The sequence below is a fragment of the Amblyomma mixtum genome, chromosome 4 (assembly GCF_055824585.1).
Source record: "Amblyomma mixtum isolate Tamu chromosome 4, ASM5582458v1, whole genome shotgun sequence".
Taxonomy (NCBI): Eukaryota; Metazoa; Arthropoda; class Arachnida; order Ixodida; family Ixodidae; genus Amblyomma; species Amblyomma mixtum.
Genome location: NC_143015.1, coordinates 66,260,898 through 66,287,069, shown reverse-complemented (window position 1 = coordinate 66,287,069; position 26,172 = coordinate 66,260,898). Strand labels below are relative to the sequence as shown.

Genomic DNA, 26,172 nt, shown 5'->3' with positions numbered 1-26,172 from the left:
CGCGGGTAGACAATTATCTTGCCCCTGAAGGGGCAGGGGAAGCGATCATCACACCTTTCATCATTGTACACTGGACAGCACATAAGATAATGCACACGCCACATTTGGAACACAGTGGAAACGATGCCAGACCCGTCTTATACATCCTAGCAGGGGAATGAGTGGAGCTCGTGTGAATATGGCGTAGTGATGTGGCCTGGGATTTTTTTAGTCCCTTTGTCACACATGGCTTGTTTGGTGAAGTCCACAGGGTACTGAAATGGCTGAGCACCATTTCTCTGAAGTCTCTTGGCATCTTGAGGGTCTTTTCTTGATAGATTACCTTATGAGCTAGACTGTCTGCCACCTCATTGCCTATGACACCTATATGCAAGGGCACCCATTGGAATCGTATGGAGAAGCCTCAGCTGTGCAGATTATGCACTATGTGTAGAGAGCTAAGAGACAAGACATCAGTTGGGAATCTGCATTCTAACCTTTGAAGGACAGATTTTGAATCCATCAGGATCACAACAGGTTGAGCCCTAGCTTCCGTAAAGCCGCCTCAGTTACAATGCTTTAGGCTGTTGTGGAGGGCACGACTTCAGTAAAGCGTACAGACCAGGCAGAATTGAAAGAAGAAATGTGAAAAGCTGCTGTGCTACCTGCTCCGGCCTTATCCACAGAACCATCAGTGATAATTTGAAGATGGCGGGCATACTCTATTTCTAACTGTTCGAGTACGGCATCCCTGATATCCTCAGCTGCTTTGATGGGATGTTAAAGCCCATGAGACCAAAAACTAAGCGAAATTGCTAAGAATTTCAATTTTATCGGCTACGGTGGCCGCATTTCAATGGAGGTGAAACGCAAAGGGCGCTCGTGTGCTGTGCGATGTTATAGCATCCTCGATCATCCGCATCGGAGCGCACCGGGGCGCCTTGGTGCGCACCTTCTGTCCTCGATCACATGTACCGGTGCGCACCGGGGCGCCTTGGTGCGCACCTTCTATCCTCGATCACATGTACCGGTGCGCACCCGCTGTCCTCGATCACCGGAAGTGCACCCCGCCGGGTCACTTTTTCGTTGCCCTGTCTCGCACCCGGAAAATCGGCGGTTTGTAAGGGTGCAATCCCGGCAAGCATTGCGGGACGCGCGCTGCAGAGAAGCCGCTTTCCCCCTTACAAGGTGGCCCTTACTACCCTAATCGTGCCTGCGCACAGTCTCATGCGATGTAACAGAGAATACGGATGGTTGCTGCCATTGATGAACTGCTGTCAAGTCCGTCTCGTAGCGAAGATGACATGATAATCGACTTGATACAGACTAAAGACGGCGATGAACAACCGAAAATTCGTTTATCGGGTCGTCGGGCGCCTCGCGTCTGTTTGCATTTCACTGCTTGGGATATATAGCTGTGTGCATGGCCTTGGACATGTGAAATGTGTGATTTCTTTGCAGTTACGAAAGCATTTTCGGGTGAGCAGGGGAGCAATTGACCGGTGTTGTGGTCTACAATCAAATGCACGCGCCAGAAAAAAGGCATCCTAAAGGCGGCGTTGCATGCACGCCCCCTCGTGCAGCTTGTCCTCGGTGCAGCTTGTCTTCGATGTTGACCCTCGCCAGGGCGCCACCGCTGCGGTGCGCAGGGAACCGCGCTGGTTTCGTGGCGCACCCGGTGCGAGGTGATCGAGAATGCTATTAGTGCGCGTTCAGGAACCCCAGGTGGTTGAAATTTTCTGGAGCCCTCCACTATGGCGTCCCTCATAGCCTGAGTCACTCTGGAATGTTGCACCCTTTGAAACAAACAGAATGCATGTGAGCGCTCCTGAGCTGACAGTTACATGTTTCTTTTTGTTCTTGAACAGTAGCGGGTGTTGAAGGCTACCTCTTGTTTCCGACTAGGTTGATCCACGGCTGTGACAAGTCTGACAGCTACTGGTTCCATCACTGGCACTTGATCAACTGCTTCGTGTATTTTTCACACCACCTGGTCACAGTTCCACCTCCCGGCTGGATTTCTGCTGGTCACAAGCATGGTGTCAAAGTTTTAGGTGGGTAGTCCAATTCATGCAGTGGTTCAACAGGACTTTTGCTTATAATTGCTACAGCTTGGGTACTTTCTTTTTTTCTGAGAAAAACGCAGAATATTGGTAGCTCCCATTGTCAGTGCTCTCTGCATAGCCTCTTATAGCTTATTATAAGCTTTTCAAGATTAGTTAAATCTTTGCTAGGAATAAAACGTTTGTTACAAATGTTAAAAGTCTGGAGAGGAGCATGGGATTTGAACCCATGTTGGCGACTGTTCCCAGGGTGGCAAGTGGAAGCTGCTGCAGCAACTTCACCGAGGCAATCAAAGCTGTTAACATGGGAGAGATCATACAGAGTGTGTCGGCCCCCAGGAGATTAGACCTCTTGGAAGAGCACTCGTCTAAACTTGGAGGTGGGGTTGTGTGGGAAATAGCAGTGTGGGGAGCTCTGCAATGATATCGTTGGGCATGAGAGCATGTACCATTCTGATTGCTCAGAATGGCAATCATGATTTGTGTGTATGGGCTTAGAATAAAACATTTGTTACCTATGTGACACTCTTTAATAACCACTGCATAAAAGAAGGAGTGCTGAAAATGTTCTTATCTCGTGATGAGTGCAGTATGCCGTCTACCTGCCTCCATTACCGGGGCTGCCTGTCCAACGCGCATAGCATGTAGGACACACAAGGCAGCTAATGCCCTAAAACATTCACTCTACTTTTTCGATGAACAAGCCTGCTCTATAAAAGAGCAGCTTCAGCACCTCTTACTGCCTCTCCTAATCGAGCATGCCCATGAGGAGCAACAGAGGCTTTCCCACTAGACTGGACATTTGATATGGAGTTTCCTCTCTTGGTGCTGCAATGCAGCTTACCTAGTGCTGCTAACCTACTGGCTGCAGTTCCTACAAAGCATGTCATCATCATCGGACTAACTGCGCCCACTGCAGGACAAAAACCTCTCCCGTATCTTTCCAATTAACCCTGTCCTTTGCCATCTACAGCCACCTCTTCCCTGCATACTTCGTAATCTCATCCGCTCGTCTGACTTTCTGCCACGGCCTGCTATGCTTGCTTTCTTTTGGAGTCCAGTCCGTTATCCTTAACGAACATCGGTCATCTTCCCTTCGCATTACATGCTATGCCCATGCCCATTCCTTCTTGTTTCTGACTGGAATATCATTAGCTTGGGTTGGTTCCCTGACCCACTCTGCTCTTCTACTGTCTCTTAGCTCTTTCCCTACCTGGAAAAAATGATTGTTTTTACTATGTTTTTAAATGATAGTGTGTTGTGTCCCTTCAATTTTGTGTGCTATGGATCCTCATGTTTTTAGTAAGTTTCTGTGGTTTTAGAGCGCAGCTCTTTGGTGCCCGTTCCTGCGTTTCGCGGCGTCACCATTGTCCCTCATAACCAGCTCCGCAGCCGGGGCAGCGCGCTGCTCTAGCTGCACGTGTTCCTGGCACCATTGCTCCCGCACGCCCAAGTCGAAACGCATAGTCGTCGCCGTTCACCACTGTGTGTACCCTCCCCCCCCGTCCTCTTACTCTGCAGCCGTGACCGCGCGATAGCGCACGGTGTTCTCCGGTTGCCAGAGTTCCGGCTCGGTGTCAGTAGATCATGGTGCGTGCATCCCAAGTCGGCGAAACGCAGAGCCATGTTCACTTGACTTGCTAGCAGCGTCAGCGGCATCAATCAGTTCCTATGCGCGCACGCGCTGCCTCTTGCGACCTCCCGATAACTTAATTGCTCTCTTCGCTCCTCCTCCAATGCCACCCCTGTGCGGCGGCAATCAGAGTGCCGGATCGGTGGCGGCGGATCTCGATTTGTGCACCTTCCGAGCCGAAACGCATAGCCGCCGCGTTCGCCACTGCAAACCACCTGCCTATAGAAATAGTTTATTCTCTGCCAGTTCTTTGTGAGCCATGAGCGAGGCAACCGGTGGAAGTCGTTCGTCTGCCGCTGCTGCTAAACGAGCTGCCAGAGCAGAGGACCAGTGTCGTCACCGCCGTTGAGATGATCCAGGACTGCGTGTCGCTGAAGCAGAGGCTAAACGCTGCCGCCGAGAAGACCCTGCCATTCGCGCTGTCGAAGCGAAGGCTCATCACTGCTGCCGAGAGCAACCAGGAGTAAACGATGCATGTCTTGCTCGAATTCATTGCCTCAATCTATCAAAAAGCTGGAACAGCTGATGAGCTGCGCTCAAATTTCGCATTAGGAGGTAACGTAATCGTCAGCAATTTTTTTTTCTTGCTTTATAAAAACTATTGCATTCAAATTTTATGCAGTGCACGAAAACAAAGCTAAATAAATGTGCTTTTTAGACCTATAAGTTTTAATAATGCATTACGCGTTGCAACAGAAAATTTATTTGCCAAAAATGATTTTAGGAAAACATTTAACAAAACTTTAAAGACATGCTTGTATTTAAAGAGATAAGAATGGCAAGAATTTTCTGAAATATGCAAAATGTTTGGTATTCTATTGGTTATTTTCTGTGAAAAAAAAAATCAAAGTTCTATCTTGTACAGTATTCTTGCTACAAAACAACAAATGGGAACCCTGTAGTTGGGCACTGGAGCATGGCCACCTGTGTTCCAGGCTGGTTTCCATCGTCGGCGATGTCAGAGATTAATCCCGACGAAAGTTCAGCATCTTCAGACTTGCTGCTGCTTGGGTCTCAATAAAATCAATAGCAGACAAAACGGAGTCCTGAGGCTTGCGATATTTTGGAGCGCGCATCGCGCATGCTGAGGCTGCCAAGCAACTTTGATGCTACCGCATGTTTGCAACGCATAAAAAAATTCCACCTTGCGAGGGAAAGAATAAACTACATTGAAAACGAAACTTTAGTCGTCTAGCTACAAGCCAAACGATGCAGCGTGCCTTAAGCATCATGGAAGGCTCCAAAGTCAGGCGACAAAGTCATCAGCTGGATGAACGGGCAAGCGGGTGGGTGGGCGTTCAGATCTTCCGTCTATCTTTTGTTTCTTAAGAGAGCTAACCAGTATCCTGTCTAACCATTCTACTGCCTACTTCTATTACACACTCTGTAATGATAGCTGTCTGATTATTGTTTACTGCTTGAACGTTACTGTTGTTGTCCTCAGTTAAAGCCGCATATCTTTTCTGACGTGAGATCCTGAATTTCTCTGCTTTCCCTCTTACTGCTAACTTATTAATGGGCTGCTGCCTCACTAGATTCTTCTGTTCTCTCCACAAGTATAGGCGAATTTTAGATCTTACCATCCTGTGGTCACTGCATATCACCTTGCCGAGCACCTCCTATTATGAAGTTTGATTCATTTTTAGTCTCGTCAATCAAGCTCTTTCATCTCGACTTCCAGTTTTCCTGTTTGTGGGAGAAGGTATTCATGATGGGAAAACTATTTGATTCTGCTAACTTTACTAATAAAAATCCCCTGATATTCCTAAAATCTATGCCATATTTACCCACTGCCTGATCTCCTGCCTGCGTTTTGCCTACCTTGTCATTGAGGTTGCTGATGAGTACTGTGTACTTTGCTTTTACTTCACTCATTGCCAATTTCACATTTTCATTGAAGCTTTGGAACTACCTGGTCATTGCGACTAGATGTAGGCATCTGGGCCTGTACCGCCTTCAATTTTTTCCCTTTTACTAAGCTTAATTACGGTAACTGCCACCTTCATGTTAACGCTGTAGAATACCTTTTGTGCTGCCGGCTATATGCTTATCAAGAATTTGCGTCTAGCTCTCGTCGTCCGCTAAACCGTGATAGCATAGTATGTGCCTGTCCTTTAGCACTGTAATGCTTCATCTGTCCTCCTAACTTAAGCACTGTGACATTCCATTTGATACCTGCTAGCTCCTGAAACTGAACTGTTAGGCTACTCTCGCTGGGTGGAATTCGAGTGTTTCAACATTGTCGGGTTCAGTCTAAATGGTGGCCTGTCCGGAGCCAGAGATTCTTTGCACCCTCCGCTGCGTCACAGGTCTGACGGCTGGCTGCCTTGGTCATTTGCTCCGCAGACACTGGGGACTGAGGGGGTCAGTTGGTGTATTCATATAGGAGGTTGTGACTAAGCACTACACCTGGGTAGCCAAATCCTGTTTTTATGAGAAGGTTGTCGATTCTGGTTGCCAGGATCAGGCCTCACCATAGGTCTGGTCATTCAGTTCTATTGATAATGTTTTTAATGTGATAGAGTTAAGGAGCTGGTGTTGCAGAAAATCCAGTGGCGGCGTTGGGGAGGCCGTTGGCATTGTTGTCCGCGACGAAAAGTCCACAATAAATCCTCACAGAAGCAACCTAGGAGACAGGTGGGCCACCTTGGTCATGTAACCTTGTGGTGTCATTACAATGCGCCCGCCGTATTGTGAGCAAACTACACTGTGGAGCAACCTAGCTTGCACCAGCCCCACCGGTGGCAGCACCTGCCATCGCTGGGCAGTGGCGAATTGCTCAACTGTTGCACCATTGCTCTAGGAGGGGCAGAACGGGATCCCGGGGATCTGTGAATGTTAAGTAGAGAATAACCAATTCTGCATTAATGGGTACTAACCCCTTAATGCTATTGCACCATACAGTTTAGGTGGAGCATAAGTGTCCCCTCCAATTTTCTATTTGATCTGGCGGAGAATTGCAGCAAGACTGGGATACAAACTATGGTCTTTTGCCTCTACAGCATCGATGCATCATTAATGTCCAAAGTATCTTTACTGTGCCCCGAGGAAAGCCAGTAGGGGTAACGTTTGGTGACGTTGATGGCACTTTGAGAAACCTCGGTTCATTTCCTCTTTGTCGTTCAGTTCGAAAGGTTAAGAAGAACAGAGAGCTGGGCGAGTTGGTTGTTGTCTTTTTCGCGCTGTTAAAAAATTGAAAGGTTAAACTAAGGTTAAACTATGGCGTAGGCCTGTGTTGTGTGGCCTGAAAAGAATTATCAGGCGCTTTTGATGTACTATCAGCAAGAAATGAAACGCGAACAAGACAACTCAACCACGCACTGGAAAATGCGCAGCTCTTAACCAGGGGAAGCTGAATGCTAGCTCCTGCTGTTTTAATTTCGAAGGCATGAAGATTCTTCTTTAGAAGTGTTATTGAACCGTGCTTGTATTTCCAATACAGGAGCTAAAACGTTGGTGTTTTTGTGTTGCCACCTCAGCTTTCTTGTTCGCGTTTCATTCGTTGCTGATAGTACTACTTAAAATTGAATGTCCCTTTTCTCTTTAAGCTGTGCCCAGGAATACATTGTATTTGGGGCCCAAAATTAGACTGGCATGATGTCGCTGCTCTCCTCCAGTCGCTTAAGTCTGCACTTCTTATAGGGGCCTTACTTTCTTGTACTAATGATTTGGCTATCTAGGCTCACTGTCTTTCTGGAAAATTTTGTCATTTTCCTCAAACTGTAATGGTCTTGGGCCTCAAATATTGTATGCATAGACAGAGTCAGCTTTGTCAGTTTTCTTCTGTTCATGTAGAATAATATCTGATTTGCCTTTGACCATCCATAGTGGTAAGTGAAGCATGAATGAAGCTGATCGGTGGCAGACAGAACAGTGGGAAACTTAAGACCAGTGTCATGAGATCGGGGTCCCACCGCAAGGATTTTGTGTCTTAGGTGTATTTTGTGCCGTAGTTGTGCAGAAATGTTTCGCTGAAAGAGTTTGAATGACTGCTCTTGTTCACGAGCGAGAAGCATGTAAAACAGGTTGGCTCAGGCAGGTGGTGATGGAAGGTGTCCAATTCAGTGTGGATGCCATTAGCTGAAGCTCTTGTACTTGTTCCAGTTTCAAAACAGTGTTAACGCAGGCAGAGGTGAGTAAGAGTTCAAAATTAAAAGGTTATGGTTTGGTGCTGTTTTACTATAAATCATTAAGCCACGTCGCTTCTTTCTGTGTTGCTTATATTTGCGACACTTTTGAAGCCAAATGTCACAGCTGTGGAATTCTCTGAGAGGCCCTGAATTGAAGGTTACTGGCATGTATTGGTCTTCTCTGCACATTGACCACCACCTATACCATATGCTCCACGAATTGTGTAATGACACTCTTGTTTATGAAGGTAGAGCCTGCATTAGTAAAAAGCAAAGGAGGCCTGAATTGGAAACCACACCTAATGTCAGATTTGATGGACATTCTCAAGATGTAGGCTCCTGCATTGACTGACTGGCTCTGGCCTTTCAGGGACCTTTACCATGGAGCCAGGTCCAGGCGCCAAGATCCTCAGCAAGATCAGAAAAGCCAACCTTGTGTCTGTAGTTGCGTCCCAGCTGGCCCACATCGCTGCTTCATGCAAATTTGATGGATGGCTTATCAACATCAAGAGTGGGATGGTTAGTGTCATTTGTAACACTTCCCGGCATACATTAGTTGCGATGATGTAAGCTTTGCAGCCTTTTACAAAAGCACTGGAGCTGCCTGAATGCTACAGAACAGCATCTGCATTAAGTACGCTGCTTTCTTCTAATGGAGAAGGAGCCACTGTAAAGGGGGATGACGGGGCCATCTTTCGGCGATTAGGCTTGTTTGTTGTGACTGGATCGTGGTGCTAAGAAGGCAGCTCAGGTTGTAAGAAGGGACGTAGTGCGGCCTTGATAGTTCTGTTCGTCTCGCAGTGATCTGTGGATTCTGTGAGTTGTGCATATTGCTGCATCACCATGGCAGGAGCACATCCATTGTGGCACCTGCTGTGCTCCCTAAAAGTGGGCACCTGTCTTCATGCAACGTTTATTCAAGTTGTCCTTTCTGTACTACAAAGGGGATCATATAGTGCTCTGCGTTTCGAATAAGGGAGCCAGCATGGCGGTAGTGTATGTTTAATGGTGCAACAAAGGTAATTCGGGTGCAGTACTAGCCTTGCAGGATGCCTGAATGGCACACGTGGAAATACCGACAGTAGCGTCTCAAGGCCGCTTAGCAATCATGTGCTTGATCAGCCCAAAGCGAATTGAGATAAAAGGCATCGTACCGCCTGTTTCCAGGACAAGATCTGCGGCCAATTCCTCTTGGAGTTCCTCAGGGCCGTCACAACGGAAACTCACCGCTCTGTGCCCGGCTCATTGGTCATCTGGTACGACAGTGTGCTGCTGGACGGCAGGCTGGACTGGCAGAGTGAGCTCAACGAGAAGAATGCGTGTTTCTTCGACCTCTGCGACGGCATTTTCCTCAGATATGGCTGGACCGAAGAGATGTTGCAGAAGTCCGTGGGCCTTGCTGGCAATCGCAAGAACGACGTCTATGTCGGCATCGATGTGTTTGCACACAAAATGAAGCACTTTGGTGGCAATGAGGCAGTCAAGGTGAGTGCAGCTCAGCCAATCCTTTGGTTTCTCATTTGATTCACTCGGGGTAAGAAGAGAGGGCCAAGTGGATCAGTTAAACAGACTTCAGTAGTTGTTGAGCGTTAGAAGAGAAGAGCAGTGTGCATGCTGTTATATTTGCAGGGGTTCCAGAAATGAAGTGCAGAAAAAAAGTCAAAAGTCAACAGGCACCAACAAACAAAGCAGCCAAACAAAACAAAATATGAGTGGCTAGTGCGAGTGGCTCATAGTGTGGGGTTGGCAGTGGCACGTAACGGCTTGCGACGGTAGCCTAACTTAAGATCTGGGGCAGCAGAGTGGCTGGGATGCGAGGCGACATGCCCCGTGCCTGTTGTGCTTCTCGGCGTACGAAGGCAGAAAACTTGGTGGCCTGTGGTTACGCTGGGACTTTGCTACAGCTTCCCTCACTATGGCCCAGATCATCTCATGCAGTGATACTGCGAAAGGCGTGGCTGTTCCTTCAGCACTGGTGGCGATCATGGATACAGTTGTGCACTGGTGCTGCCGGACGCATGTAAAGGGGCTTTTCGATTGTGACCGCTTCACTGACGAAGTCTGCTACGGTCGCTGGTGAACTTCGAACTAGGGTAGTGAACAGCTGTTCCTTGACACCCTTCACTTTGTTGTTTTTGACGTGCTCGGGTCCGCGCAGCATAAGAGCCGCTTGATGTACACTGTCATGGTCTTGTTTGGATACTGGGTGTGGTTCTGTGGAAGCAGTTTGGCCTTTTCCTTGCAAAATGTGCTGGTTAAAGTACGCAATAACTTCGCCTTGAGTGTGTGTGAGGATTGTGGGAGATTGCAGGTTGTATTTTACACGAACACAAAGGTGTAAACAATAAACGAGGCGGCTTTTATAGAAAAGGAAACCAATTTCAGTATGGGCTTGGAAAAAGGAAAGAAACAAGAGAGCAACGCAACAACACACGCACGGAAAAAACACACAGGGGAACAGAACAGAATCCTCGCGAAAAATACAGGAAAAAGAAAGTCAAAAAGGAAAGTCACACTACTTGTCTCTCTTAGGACCATCGAGCGGGGAGGACTGGCTGGGTGTCGGGCAGTCAGGCAGTCTCTGGGCGTTCCAGTGCGTTTTCCCTCGTTGGCCTTCAACGCTACCGCAGCGTCAGCGTCTGTGGGCTCCCAGCACGGTTCCCAGGTCTGGTATCCCGGAAATGCCACGTAGGCGCCAGAGGCGGCCTGTGTGGAGCAGCTGACGGATGGACGGAGAAGAGTGGCGCCTGGACCTGGTGGTTGAGGTTCTCGACGACGGATGTCCAGGTCTGGTGGCCCGGACGTCTGCGGCTGAGGCCCAAGCCCGGAACTCGGGGAGCCAGCAGAACTCGTCCACATCCGTCGCCCACTGCGCTCTTCTCCTCTCTGCCACGTAAACCTCTTCCACCTGTCCCGGCGTACCCCTCCGCACGCGCTCCTCGTGCTTTTTCCTCTTCTGCCACACAATTGACGCTGGGTGGCGCTATCTCCTTACAGTGTGTCCCATGCACAAAGGCCAGATTCGTGATTTTCAAACCATGCCCTCGCAGAGTCTTCAAGTGCAAAGTAAACATGGCACAGCTTAGAGACAGCGTCCCAAACTTTGAAGACTGCCACCTAGTCGAACTGCTCCAGCCAGTCCTCGGCATCCTCATGGGGAAAGCCATGGAAACGAGGTGGTTCCTGCTGATGGTGGAGCAGAACTGGTGCTGTTAATGCTGGCAGATTCATTGCGTCAACGCCTATGCTTCTTGTTGCCTTGTGGTCTAAGAGAGGGTAAATTCGGAAGCCAGGTCGTTGACTGTTCTGATGAACTGGTTTCTCTACCTTGGGGGTGTGTCCTGGGCTTGGTTCCTGACTTGTAGGAGGCGTCTGGTACTTGATAGGCATACCCAGCATCCTCCACCAGCTGTCACGTAGGTAAATATCCTTGTTGGTGCATCTAGGGCAAAGCCTGAAGAATCAGGAACACCAGTGTTCTGCAGAAACTTCTGAACAGTCATGAGCCAGCGCACTTCCTCCTCTGATATCTTCGTTGTCTTCATGGGTGCTTATGGCAATATGCTTGTAAAACTTCTCACCACAGGCTGCTGTCTCCCATAGCAGAATGTCTCCCATAGCACGAGTTTTTGATAGTCTTTTGAGGCTTGTGGAAGTATTTGATAATTTTGAATACTTGTCATTTATAATCTCAGAAGCATTCGTCTCAAGTGAATAACGTTTCTAGAGTGTTTGTTTCGTGTGGCTATGGTTCAATGTAATTCCTTCAGAATGCCATCCTGGCGTGTGCGCAGCTGAAAGCAACAGCCGCACAACAATGAAATCTCAATTAAAACCAGAAGTTAGAGGAAAGTGGCGATCAGAGGTGGTAAAATGAAAATGACACAACTTTCGTGCCTTCCACTTGAATGTGGCCTGGCTGACTGAGTGGCAAACAGAATTGCCAATGGTCCTGTAGTTTTTCATTCCTATGCAAGGGAAGTGTGTTGAAGAACTGGAAGTTTGCTCTCGCGATACCTTCTTCTTGTCTGGGTAAGCGTTTGCCAACGTGAGCAGTTGGGTATATACAGGGTCTGTCCTGATAGTAATGAGACAAGTCGCGCCGTGACGCGTGTATGCACTAGATTGGGATAGAGCTTTTGGGGGAAGGAGGGGGAGCCTTCAGCTTCACAATGCGGCGCGCTTAGTTGGCTGCGAGCAGGCGAAGCGAGTGGACGTCTTTGAGCATGCACCCATGTTTCGTCACTGCGTCGAGGAAACCATGGAGCGAATGCTGGAATAGCGGTACGCTCTGAAGCTTTGCAATTAACTGAGTAAGCCACCTACTGAGTCATTCGACGTGATCAAGACAGCATGTGGGAACGATGCGATGTTCAGGCCGTGTGTTCCAATGACACAAGGCGTTTACAAACGGTCGTGAAGACTTTCACGACGAGCAACGGTCCGGGTGCCCGTCGATGACGGTTACGGATGGTAATGTTGACTGTGTGGTCCCGAACGTCTTCACGGCCATTTGTAAATGCTTTGTGCCATTGGAATCCTTCCGATCTGGACAATGCGTCATTACCACATGCTTTCAAAGGTCTCGGTAGGTGATTTACTCAGTTTATAGCAAAGCTTCACCACGTAGCACTGTTCCATCGTTCGCTCCATGGCTTCCTGACGCAGCGATGAAACAGGTGTACACGTTTGAACACGTGCACTCGCTTGACGTGCTCAAAGCCAACTGAGGTCTTCGCAATGTGAAGCTGAAGGTTCCCCCTCCTTACCTCAAAAGCGGTTTCCCGATCTAGCGCATGCAGACGCCACGTCGAGACTTGTCACATTACTTTCAGGACAGACCCTGTATAGCAGTTGCATAGGTGGTGGGTGTTCTGTGTGGGAGCCTGGTCCTTCGAAGAGATGGAAGATGGTCTGGCAGTTGTACATGAAATGAGAGATTTTATACAAGACACAAATCGCTAATCTTATGCATAGACATATCAAGGAACCTACCGCAATAAAGTCCTAATACCAGCGGCTTAGTTGAACCTACTTCAGACCCTGCAGGTAGGTGAACTCTGCAAGCATGTAGACTCCCCCCAATTTCGGATGGCCATTTTTGCAAAAGGTCAACATTGTTTCGGTGCACTTTTTTGTGTTGTTTTGTTCAAGTAATGGCCTTGTGTGCCAGAAAAATATACGGTGTTGAAAATGCCCTTTGTGCCGTTCAGCCTCTTTTCCATGCCGAAAGTGTTAGAAATATTCGCTACGAAATTGTTTGAAGAAATTTACTTTTCGCTTCGAATTTGTTTCAAACCAATAAGCATAATTTGCACAAGCATAAGTTTTTGTTTCTGCTTACACTGGATTATGCTGGCCATTTTTGTAGTGGAGCTGTTGGAATTGATAACACCCAGCAAAGTGGGAAAGCTGTGGTGTGATTTTCAAGTGGCTATGCAAGGTGTTTATGTCAGTGCAGTGTGTGCAGTAAGATTTGTCAATTTTCTTTATATAACTTGCTCATTTCGTAATTAATGTCAATATTTTTTTCAAGATACTCTAACTCTATTAGAGAGGATTTTATTTGATGCGGGGGTACGTAGTTGCTGAACTGTGATATGTTCAGACTTAACTTTTTTTTCTGAATCTCGATTTCTGAGAGGCTATGTTCAGTTTTAAAGTTTGCTGTGTATTTAAATTTACTGGGTTTGTTTGCGTGATGTCAAGTTTACCTCTTGCGGTTTATTAGTTTCTCGTTTAGGTTTGTTTTTCTCGGTAAAAATATATCTCTTACAATTTAGAAAGCGTTGACAGCCATCCCGTTGTGCAGCTGGAAATCTCGAAAAAAACTGGATAGTATGATTCCTTGTGAAGAGCGCTGTAGGAAAGAAAACATACAAGGTTTGTGACTGGGATGACGTAAAGCATGTGAGTAAGGAAGGATGTAATTAGTGGCACTATTTAAGATCGAGGACTTTGGTAATTAATGATCTGCTTGTTAAATGCAAAGCATATGGTCATATTTAACCCTGACAAGCAAAGCAAGTACACAGATTTAAAGGCAATGAAGCAGTGGCTGAAAAAGGTTGTGCGAATCCCAATTATATAGAGTATGTAAGCAATCCTTTTCTCAAGCCTCACATTTTCATTGAATTGTGCGATAATGTGCTCACTGCGAGGGATGACTGTTACAGCCTTGCCGACTCAATTTTTATTTCAGGAAGTTGAAGTAGCTCGCAAGCATGGTTTGTCGTCAGCCATTTTTGCTGCTGGCTGGGTGTACAAGAACCAAGACAAGATGGAGTCTGCAGCCAGTCAGTGCAGGTAAGTTGCGCTGAAGGTCTCCGTTTTTTATGCTAAGTATGGAATAGGCACTGCGAAGTGTAGTCTGTAGCTATATACCAGTTGTAGAATCACTTTTGAAGTTGAGACTAAACCCTTTTGCGAGCTAGGTTGCTGGCTAGTTTGCTCTCGTATTTCATGCAGCAGTTGCATTCCGTCTTCAGTTTTGTTTATTGTCTTTGTATGCTTAATTACCTTGCAGTTGCTCTAAATAATTAAGTATACAAATTTCTTACTGAATAGCCCAAGGCATTCTTGGTATGTTGAACACCACAATTGATTGTAACATGTACTTGGTTGTGTTGCCATAACAAATTAAACTGTGCTATAGAGTGAAACCTCGTTATAGCAAACAGGTAAAAAAACCGTAAAATAGTTCAGTTATAAAATTTATAATATAAAATTTTCTCAAAACCTTAAGCTGGATAAGTGAAACCTAGGAGAGACCTTTTCCATACTTTTAGCACCGTTTCTAAGCCACTCATGGTGATTGCAGAGGCTGTGAAAAACCAAGCAGCAAATGCTAGCTAGTGAGGCAAAGCCTACTACTGCCTGCCATCCGAACGGGCATAGCTTGGTGCTCGACAGTTCGATATATCCGTTTTATGGCATACCACGTTCAGTGTATAAAGTAAGAAGTACATGTGTTTGTTGGAAACATTTTGGAGTAGTTTGATATAACCTATAATTTGTAGGCTGCCGCGGTGGCTCAGTGGTTACGGCGCTCGGCTGCTGACCCGAAAGATGCGGGTTCGATCCCGGCCGCGGTGGCCGAATTTCGATGGAGGCGAAATTCTAGAGGTCCTTGTAGTGTGCGATGTCAGTGCACGTTGAAGAACCCCAGGTGGTCGAAATTGCCGGAGCCCTTCACTACGGCGTCCCTCATAGCCTGAGTCGCTTTGGGACGTTAAACCCCCACTCCGATCAATATTTAACATCCCGCCACTTCCAACACGGAGCCGCACGTACGGCAATTTTAACTTGCCAGTGAAAAGAAATGTATATGGAGAGCGTCTCTTAGAGTTTATGGGGGTAAAAATTTGGAATAATCTACCACATGACCTAAAGACTGCCTACAACTTTTCCATTGGAATAAAAATTTATTACCTTAAAAAGAATGACACTTTGAGTTCATACTTTCATTTTTTCCTAGTCGTCTTAGATATTTGCCTGATATTATTTGCATGTAGCCGAATCCTGATACCTTGATTTATTTATAGATTTATACATTTGCATCTATTCTAAAAATGTTTTGTGATTAAAAAGTGTGCACTGAAATCATTTTATCCTCTTCTCGCGTGTTGTACCCTTGCGATGCTTTGTAAATACTTAACAGCTGTTTTCCGCTAGCTTTTTGTGATGCCTTAATTTTTGTGTAAGTTCTACGCGTTTTGTTTGATCTGCAAGTTTTTAGTTTATATAATCTGTAATATATGTGTTTCTTTTGTTGATGCTCTTACAAGTGTTGAGACTGATGTATAGCCTTCTTTATACTAACTTACTGTCTTTATTTTGGTATATTATTGCCTGCATGCTTGTATACTTTTTTTCTATCGGACCCATTACTAGCCGTTGGCTATGGGTCCGAGCAGTGTTTGCGTACATTTGTAAAGCAACAAAGACCAATAAATAAATTAAAAATGAAAAAAAAGACCATACCTATAATTTGTAATATCCATGCTCGTTATAATGAGTTTTGCCTATTATCTCGGACAGGTTGAACTTCAAACCAGGAAAGCTAATTTCACAGTCAATACATTGCCAGCGCCCATGTGTTTCTAGAAGTGTGAGACTGCAGGAAGCAGGAAATAAATGCGAGACTTCTGCAACGTGTGTTATTTTCATAATATGATGGTATTCATCTATTTTTATTCATGCACTATGTTGCAACTCTTGCAGGTTTTGGGACTCCCTGGAATGCTGCTGTCCCGAGTGGCGTATTAAGACACTGCCGCTCCGAACGAGTTTCTGTCAGGGATTTGGAGAAAAACTCTTTGAGGCAGGGGAGGTGAGATATTCTTTTCATATATTTTAACTGTATTAAAGGGACAGTCTAGTGCTGGAGACTGAGTATAATAATAATGGCTTATTATTGTAGATCTTTACCATGATGGTAGTTGTGCAAGCAGAACCATGCGTTAAAGCTTCGCGGCTGACCATGTAATCCGGCTGCTTCGCCTGGAGTTGATATAATACACTTCATGAATGGGTCTGAGTGCAGAACAATGTTTTTTTTATTTGTTCTGTTACTTTTTATGTTTTCTTATCATCTCTTATGATGTTTTCAAACAGGCAGGCTGCCGCTTGTTGCCAGTGGCGCACTGGTGCAGCCAAAAGCGATTGCTGGTATTTGTGATAGATATTGCCAGTTTTGTTTTATTTATATTACTTTTAAAACCACCTTAGCGCTGTCAGCTGTAGTTCGTGGGCTTTAGTAATAGTGGGGATGAAGTGCGTCTTCCCCCACGGTTAGTCACGGCTGAGACAGTTCAAAACTGCCCAGACCCCACCCCATGACCGCGCGGGCTACCGAGTGCACACCGACCACAGCGGGCCTTGCTCTGAAGGAAACAAAGGAACGACACTCTGGCCGACACAGACAAGGCATTTATTGCTGCAACAGCAATAATGCCGGCTAGCAACAAAATACGCCAAGGAATCGAGGTCGTCCGACTCACCAGCACTGTTAGGAGTGAACGTTGTGGGATATACAGATATCCCTCGCCGCCCCGCGCCGAGTCACGAGACGAGAGCGCACGCCGCAGGGAATGGGGAGAGGAGGGCACCCGGTAACTCTCCTCACCCCAGCTCGGACGTGACGTGACGCCTACGCTCTGGCGTCTTAGGGAAGGGGTGAACGACTCCTGATTGCAACAAGTTGCTCAAGAGGGAGGCAATGTCGTAGGGGTTAAAAGGCGAAGTTCGCGCGGGAACGGGGGACTCGCCCTCTCTCTCTTGCCGTGGCGTGACTGCCCCACTGCCCCGCCGACCCCGTCTCTTGCCCGCGCCCTCCCGGATTATCCAACGCCAGTCGACGACGACTTGGTAAGCTGCTGAACCATCTATTATCGGATAGAACATTCTTCCGCAGTGTGCTTTGCCTTGCGCTAGGTAAATAAACGGTTTCCTAGCGTACTCTGTTCGTTGCCTACTTCGTCCAAACCCGCCGTGGCTGTGACTTTGCGCCACGGGTTGGGGACACGAGAACGCCCGCGCATAGCTGGCACGGAAGCGCGCCTTCCCGGCCGGCTGCACGCGAGTGACCCCATAACGTTTGCCCACGCTAAGGCAGGGGAGATACTACGAGGCTGGATGGGACAAGATGCGGCAGAACTTTATCCCCCACGGCCTCGCCCCGCTGGCCGAGAGCGGAGCGTTGCGCTGAACAGTCCGTGTGCGCAGAATTCCCGAGCTGAAGAGAGAGTCGTCTTCCCCGCACACACAGCAAACATGCCGTCTGTGGTGCTCGTGTCGCTGCGGCACCAGCGCTGTCCCTTGTTAGTTAAGGTAACTAACCAGGGAGGGTGCATTGCGGGGAAGCAAACCCTAAAGGGGGTTAATGTCTTGGTTAATGTCATGCTCAATTTTATCACTGCATGTTGCCTAGGTGGTGTAGCATTCGTTGTGTTCATGGAGTTTCATATAGTTACTTTACTCTGTATCGTGTCTCGGATGTCAAGATTTGCAGATGCCATATGTCATTGAGAAAGTGAGACTACCATATGGAGAAATTAGGTTTCAAATTAATCTCCTGTGTTCTGCAGTGCCACAGCTGGCTGTTCATTTAGTTGTTTAAGGCACTTTGAATTGGTGCAAAAAGTTAGAGTTAATAAAAGTCAGTTGACTGTTCCTTTAAGGCATATACAGTCGCCGATTGATTTTTCGGACTCGGCGGTACCCAAAAAATGGTCCGAATAATCGAACAGTCCGAAAAATTCGTGAACTTAAAAAAAAGAATTTTTTCTGCGAAAAACCAGCTTTCAAAATTGCGAAAACCGCCGCTCCCCATGTTCTGCCTACAAGCGATAATATTAGACACTATCTGAGTCATAGCCATGCTTTCGTCATGTCCGCACCCTATCACATCATGATACCAGATAGTGCGACGTGGCCGCGGTCATGCCGTGAATGAGTGCACTCGCTGCACGAAGCAAGAACAGTCAGTTTGCATGGGGCATTGACTCTTGCGAAGACCGAGAGGTAACCCATGGTAACCCCCGGAAAGACGCGAGCGGAAGCAAGCGCCTCCGAATGCAGTTCGCCTCTCCCCCATTCCCTCTACCCCGTTTGCTGCCCCGCACTGTGGGGGGGGGGCGTCGTCCAAGCCGCGGTGGACGCTGCAGCTGTCCTGCTGTCCCACTGTCCTGTTGTACCGTTTTCAATGCGATCATGTGTTCTTTGTAGGCCATATCGATGGCAATAAATAGCCAAGCCTATCCAAGGCAGTCCGATTGCGCCCGTTAAGCCGAAAATCCAAGATGGCGCCTCTCACGGTTGCGGGGAACGGGTTGGTTGTAACAGCGATGCCCGCTCGCGCCTATATTAGGTTGAAATAACGAACTTTTGGTTGAGAAACGATCACCACAATATTGTTAGCATCTATTTTAGTCCGAAAATTTGAACTTTTAGACTCCACACTGTCTGATATAGCAGCCGTGAAAATGTACACGTTCCTATGAGGTGCACAACGGTTCCTCAGCGAAGTCCAAAATACCGCGCTAGTCCGAATTATTGGAGTCCGAAAAATTGGTTGGCTACTGTAAGTGTGCTGTTTGATTTCAGGTTTATTTTTAGCTGGACACTAACTGACCTTTCACCTATGCTTTGGAGCTTTTGCTTTTTTAAAAAATTAAAATGTGCCCGTGAAGAGAAAAATGCCTGCTAATTCCACTAGTGTTCATGTGAACTAGTGTCCGTTGTCTAACTGTTCCTTGCACAGCCACTGATTGTGGTGGCTCAAACATGCTGGTTTGGCGAACAGCCCTAGTCATTGGGTAAGCCAGTGCGACTGAGTCAGCCCAAGAAAATGGCTGCTGCCGAGGTGAATGTAACCCAAAATTTGACCATCCAGGCTTTTATGGCAGCGTTTCAAATGCCACCGCTCGGGCTGAAAATGTGGAAAGAGTTCATTGGTTGAAGGGGCTTTGGTAATGAAGAAATGTGTTCTGGACATGTATTGAAAGTGGCAGACATGTTCTAAATGCTGTGAATGTCAGTTGCTGGAATGATGTGAAGAATATTCAATGCTCTCTCCTGTATGGCCTTCATCCCCTTTCCTTTCTAACATGGAGGGCAAGAGGAACAGGACAATGGGAAGTGGTTCCTAAGTTATTTGCAGAAGCACCTGCAGTGCTTATAAATTATGGGGCGGGTCTTTGCCACGAAACTGCGCTACACTGCCCACAAGAATAAAATCCTTGTGAGTAGATTCTTTTGCTCAGGGCACACGAGGGTGGTAGTTAGCAGCCCTCATTGGTCATATTGATCTGTGGCTGTGGTGTGGGCTTATAAGCGTAGCCCAAGTGTTTTTTGATTGTTTGTTTATGGATACCTTTAAGGCTTGTCCAAAAAACGGGGTTGGGGATGCAGTGCAGGAATACAGAGTGTAACATATGTTGAAAACAACAGTAAATTACTGTTGTTGGAGCGAATAACGACAGGTTTTGATGAGGAAGGGCTGTGAAATGTATGTGCACAGCATTACAGCTTCTTTCTGACGGTGCACAGGTTTGTATTAGGCATCATAAGAAACAGTTTAACTGAAGTCACGGGTTTTCCAGCTGGTATGTGCATGCATAGAAAACAACAAGACAAGACACTGTTTCGCAGGTGGGTGCAGGTGGTGAGGCCCGCAGCCTGGTCCGACCTGTCCCAGCAGCAGCTGCAGCCTCGAGACCAGGGACGCTCCTTGCTGTGCGACGGCTGCGGAGTGGCCGAGGTGTGCACGGAGTGGGCGTACAACGGAGGGAGCTGCCTCCTCCTGCGCTTCACCCCAGAGGTGGCCAAGCCCGAGGCCAGCCCTTACTTCAGGTGAGGGGGCGGCAGTTCTCTGGGAAACCAGAGGAAACAGGTCTTATTGCCCTGAAGACCTCATCAGGGCTATTATGGGAGGGAGGGTGGTATAGAAATGATCAACACTCCTTCAGGAGACGAGGGCTTTAGCTGTGCTCCTGTGTTCCTCGGTGGGAATTCGCTCCCGTGCTTTGCATTGAAGCATTTTAATGCTTACTCCAAGTAGTCGGGGACGTAGCTCGCTTATGAAGTCTGCAAGGCGACGCTCCAACTCCAGGAAGCAGCCTTTCTTGGGCCCCCGAAAGCCTTTTCGCAGGCTTTTGCAGTTAAAAAATTTTTTGTCATGTTTCCTCCATGCCCTGATCGTGGATTCGTTGACGTGCAGACGTCTTGCAGCCGCTGAATTTCCGACTTTCTCAGCGAGCAGAATAGCGTTGCGTTTGAAGCCAGCTGTATACTGAACGCGTGAGCACGCCACTCCGCTTGAAGACACGCTCGAACATTTGATGGGGACAGGCCAACGACTCGAAGCACGGAACGCGCACCAACATGCACTGCCAACAAACACGAGAAAGCAAACAAAGCGCTGGCGCTGCTGCTCTATGCACTGCTGCTGCCTGTGCATTAGCCATGTGGCCACGTTTTTGCATCAGTTGCAAGGATTAACAGACAGATGGAGTAAGGGATCACTCCTTTGCTGGCGTCTTGGTGGCAATCACATGCGCTCAGTGCCTCCGAGATTGCTGATTTCATTTTGCGATCACGGAGGCCACACAACCTTGCTATAGGTTGCGAGCATTCGTCAAGAGATGGCGTCCTCTCATCGCGCCAGTGACTCTAGCTGGCGTCGACTCTTGTTGGCTTGTTCTCACAGGTGTCGTTTTTTTCTTTTTTTGTGTGTGTGTTTGCAATTAGGTTGGCGCTTTGTCGCATCGTCCTAGTAGTTGTGACCCATGGTTCGTGTACTGGTTGACAGGCGAGTTGGAGTGCGCAATTTTGAAAGAGCTGGATGATCAATGCACACGTTTGACTCATTAAATGATTTTAATAGTGTGTGTTTGGTGCCCTTCTTGGCGTTTTTAAACCTAGTATTCGACTGTAACACGTGGGGGGGGGGGGGGGGGGGGCGGGGGGTAGCATGCAACACTGCCAAAGCCAGTGCTCCTGTTTGCACAGACTTCCGCGCCCAAAAAGTAGTTCGCCATGCAACCAAACTGAACACAAGCATATTACGTTGCAATAAACCTTAAGTGCTGTGACTGGCACCTCTTGGACTTTGTTTTACCTCTTGCCACATTTTCGTCCTGCGGCTCATCGAGGCTTTGAGAAGCAAGAATTACATGCGGCGGTATGATATGCGGTTGGTATGACGAATCGCTCCTTCTCAGTCTACGCCCAAAAAGTGCTTCACACTCAGTGAAAATCATAGCCATGGGGCCCGAACACTGAGCACCACGATTTGCTATGCTATCACATCGTTCTATACCGCTCTTTGTTTTTGTCCAAACACTCACCACAGTTTCGAAAAGAATGAATGATAACGTGGTGGATAAATGTGGTTTCGCAGACGCAGCGATACTTCCGCTGCCTCCTCAGCGTAGCCTGCTACGAGGGTCGTTCAATAAAGATTTCCCCTGACCCACTTCCTTTGGACGGAGAGCAACGAAACTTTGCAGATTTATTAGTCCTTCTCTACATAGGTGCCGCCCAGGGACACGCACTTCTCCCATTTTTTTATGCAACTGTAAACAGCTCGCTTGTAGAAGTCAACAGGTAGCTCCAAAAGCCATGTTGTGACTTCGGAAATCAGAGTCTCATCATCTGGAAAATGATTGCCCTTCAAGTATGACTTTTTTGTTGGAAAGAGGTTTCAGTCCGATGGTGCAAGGTCGGGTGAATAAGGGGGATGCGGTAGAATTTCAAAGTCGCAGCAGCGTGCTTCCATCTGGGCAACATGAGAGTTGTGAACTGAGGCGTTGTCTTGCAGAAGGCGGACACCTTTGGTGAGCATGCCACGTCTTTTGCTTTTGATGGCCGCCCGCAATTTCCCCCGCAGTGAAGCATAGTATGCCCCAGTAATCGTGGCACCTTTTGCTGGGAAATCCATCAAGACTACTCCGTGCTGGTCTCAAAAGACTGTGAGCATGACCTTGCCCGCCTAGGGCTGGGCGCGTGCCTTCTTTGGAGGCGGTGAGTCCAAGTGCTTCAATTGCACCAATTGGACATTAGTTTCCGGATCATAGTAATGGACTCAGCTTTTATACTGCGCAATCAGTCTGTTGAAAAAGTCCTCCTGGTTTCCATGGCACATGGTCAAAAGAGCTTGGGAGCATTCGGCTCGTTCCTGCTTTCGGAAAGGTGTGACCAGCGGGGAACCCAGCGAGCGGATACCTTACGCATGTGAAGATGGCTCTGAATGATTTTTTCCACGGACCCCACACTAATCTTGATATTTTGGGCTAGGTCTCGAACTGTTACGTTGCGGTTTTCTAAAATGGCGGCCTCTACTTGCTGGATAGTGTGTTCATCGATAACGGAGTGAGGTCGCCCTGCAATTGGAGCCGTTTCCACCAAAGTCCGACCACATTTGAATTGACGATGCCAGTTCTTTACTACACCATATGATGGGGAATCCTCCCCATAAACCTGTTTTGTCTCATCGAACGTCTCCCTTGGAGTGCGGCCTTTCAAGTACAGAAATTCGATGACTGCTCTGTATTCCACTGCATTCATTATCACACCTCACAGCACTTCAGCACCTGTGAAAGGAAGACCGTTATTAGTTGAAAGTTGCATATTGGCACGTGACCTATAGGGACATAAGTCATTACACATGCACAGTTTCAGCATCCTGCAATAAGTAGAAGTGAGTCAGGGGAAATCTTTATTGAACACCCCTCGTATGTATGAAACGAAGTATACATGTTTGTGTTCAAAAACATTGCACGATGATGGCCAAGGAAGCTTTTCCTTTCTCTCTCCAGCGGTTGTGAGGATTATAGCTCTTCGTCCCCAAGGCCGTAAGGAATGCACCCTCGTGGATTTCGCCATGCCGGTCCGTTTACAGTTTTACGTCATTCCCTTCAAAGTATTTTATTTTTTATCAAACTTGCAGAAAAATTTTGGGTGTTAAACACCTTTCGAGCAGCCAGAATCCTATCGTTGTATCCATTATTTCGCCAATAATTTTATCATTCACATGGTTTATTTTTACAGAGGGCAATAGGAGAAATGACAAATGTGAACAGTTTGATTCTTATAAGCGATGTATCGTTATGCCAGATATTGTTATAAGTGGATTACACTGTAATAGGCATTCTCATCATAAAGGAAAAAAACAAAATCGCAATGTGAATACAGGACTATAGAGTGCATCCACACCGGCGATGTGCTTCCTGCAACACTCGCTCGGTGTTGCTATGCTTTTCTATTCTATTCTATTCTACTCTATTCTATTCTTTTCTTTACAATGAAGCTGCAATGGAAGGTGCTTTTGAACTAGCCTTTGCTGATCATTGAAACATTAATCTTGTTACTGCCTGCACACTAATTTCATGCTGGTATGAATGTGTAATTTAATTCTGTAATGCTTTCATCAGCAGAGTGTGCAGAAAAGCAGGCCAGGTGAGAGCTAGCGCGTACTGATTACTGCGGGTTGCATGCGTGGAGTCCGATAGAAGCGTCGAAGGACAATAATGTTATCCTGCACTGGGTCGCATTGTCGCATTGTATAGCCCTGCTGGCCTTCGTACGAATAGGGCTGTGCATAATTTTCCCGTCATGGCTTTTAATGCATTGTCCCTATGAGGGATTTGCCGGGCCGGTGCCAATTTATCTTAAATTGTGGGTCGTTGCATAATCGGGGTTCCACTGTAAGTGTTTATTTCGAGAGCAGTATTCGATAGAAGGTGTCCGAGCCATACAAATGCTTTTAAGGCAACTGATTTTTCTACCTTTACATCCCTAAGGCCATTAACTCTTATGGCTTTTTGACACCCAAGTCTTCCCATATCTACGAAGTACTAAGCCTTGTAAGGCTTTTGTGTAACATATTTCACTTGTAGGCATGCTCATAATGTTGCTCATAACATGGAATGAGGTTTTGGGCAATTTGTTTGTTGTACCTGTAGTGCTGTACCTATTCTCCTGCTCTTGTGAGCAGTTTATGGTCCTTTGCATTTTCCTAGCACCGTGCAGTTTCGAAGGCTTTTTTTTTTCTGGTGCATTCACTCTTGGCCATTTGGCATCAAGGTCGAGTGAAATTTGCAGCTGCCACAACTATTCGGCACTCACACTTGATCCATCTGCGCCGCCGGTGTGACCGCGGAGTCATGCGAGGTGTTGACAAGCAAGATGGCAGCCGCAGCCTCTTTCTCACATTCTTTTTAGCTAGCAGAGAACAGCCGGTTTTTCTGCCAGTAGAAATCAGTTCTTGGCTGACTGTGCCTTCCACTAGAAGTTTCGGTGGAACCCTGGAGCGCAGCAGAGGATTTCGCTCTCTCTTGGTGCTGAACGCCGAAGTGTGAATGTGCCTTTCAGCAGTTGTATCATATTTTTTGGTGTATACTACGCGGCTCTTTTACAAAAATCTTGATGGTGCGTCCTATGCAAGGGTGCATCTTATATGCGAAGTTTTTGCTTTTCTTTTTGCGAGTTCAGAAATTACTTGGGTTCATGTTTAAGCTTTTTTCACCCAAAAAATTTCACTAACAATATTGCGGTTGTAACACGGTTAATACTTCAAGCAAAAGTAATGTGAAATGCCAAAAGATGGCGACAGTCGTGCTTCTCGCCATTGACAAGCGGGCGTTCTTTTTTAGTCATCTTTTGCAACTTTGTTTGCTCCGTGTACGTAGTACATACGCAGTGCAAAGGGAATGTTTCAGCCGCGCTGCCTCCAGAAATGGGCGAACTTTTCGATAGCGCATCCGAAGATGAATACTTCGAAGGTTTTAAGTTGAAATAAAATGTTGTCGACATAAGGAGAGTTCTTTCGTCTTTCTTTCTTTTTTTTTTGCTAAAACGTGGGCGGGTATGGCGTGAGTGTTGCTTTTTTCGATCACTTAGTGTTGCTTAAGAACTTCTCACAGGTACGGTGCATTTCGCCATGTTCGTGCAAGCATGTTTAATTAAGCCTCACTAGCCTAACTGGTTAAATGGGGGTGCGTCTTATATACCAACTTTTTCAATGACAGCCTGCATATATGGCGGGAGCGCGTTATACAAGGGTGCGTCTTATACACCAGAAAATACGGTATGTTTCTTCTTACGTTCACAGTCACACACTAAATCTGTGAGACTTTTTCAGTTAGTGCTTTTTTTTTGTAGCTTGTTACCATTTTTACGTGGCTTGCGTTCCTTGATCCTGCAGTGTTGTGTAGCTTGGTAGCCTTTCTCTCAAAGTGGCTGTCACAAACTGTGTGATGCGTTCTTTGGCAGGTTGTTTGCCTGCGACATCCCAGTGGGCTCCCTGAGTGTCAGCTACACCTGCCAGGTGTACCCAGGCAGCTCTGAGACACTTGATGTGGCACTCGTCTTGGTGGTTCGGACGGCACTGGGAGAGAAAAAGAAGCTGTCACTGGGTGCCACAGCCTCCACGCCTGAAGGCAAGGGGTGTGCCAAGTCCTGTTGGCAGACAAGGTGCGTAGTCAGCTTTATCATCATTTGAATCGAGTCCTCTGCAGAATAAAGGCCTTTTCTAGTAAAAGCCTTCAGCACGTATGCGGTGTCTTCACTGCATCTTTGTACTTTCGCGTAGAAGACGACTCGGGCTGCTATGCCTCAGGTCAGGTCAGGTCACCTGACCGTATGCCACGCGAATGAGGTCGGAGAAATTGCGGCTTCAGATGCGGCGCATCCGGAATTTCAGGCACGGCTGTACTCCGAACTCTGTGGGATGAGTGACTCGGTGCTGCGTGAGTCTGGGATATGAATTGTGTCCGAAATTTTAGTCTCCGAAAAATTTGTCATGTCAACAACTTTTATACCTAAGATCAACAGCAAAGGGACTGCATGGTATGAGCTTGAGGCT

The 26,172-nt window shown here is 47.1% G+C and overlaps 1 protein-coding gene across 1 annotated transcript in view; it reads left to right on the top strand.

The window, feature by feature from the left end:
* Positions 1-25,945, top strand: part of LOC149346693 (cytosolic endo-beta-N-acetylglucosaminidase-like) — a gene marked incomplete at its 5' end in the record, with an annotated part of 31,835 nt that extends 5,890 nt beyond the window's left edge. The window contains 8 exons of the mRNA XM_089586016.1: positions 1,885-2,033; positions 8,176-8,324; positions 8,973-9,290; positions 14,008-14,111; positions 16,029-16,137; positions 19,969-20,159; positions 25,581-25,781; positions 25,900-25,945. Coding sequence (XP_089442142.1) covers positions 1,885-2,033; positions 8,176-8,324; positions 8,973-9,290; positions 14,008-14,111; positions 16,029-16,137; positions 19,969-20,159; positions 25,581-25,781; positions 25,900-25,945 — 1,267 coding nt within the window. The remainder of the gene's footprint in view (positions 1-1,884; positions 2,034-8,175; positions 8,325-8,972; positions 9,291-14,007; positions 14,112-16,028; positions 16,138-19,968; positions 20,160-25,580; positions 25,782-25,899) is intronic.
* Between the last annotated feature and the right edge of the window lie 227 nt (positions 25,946-26,172).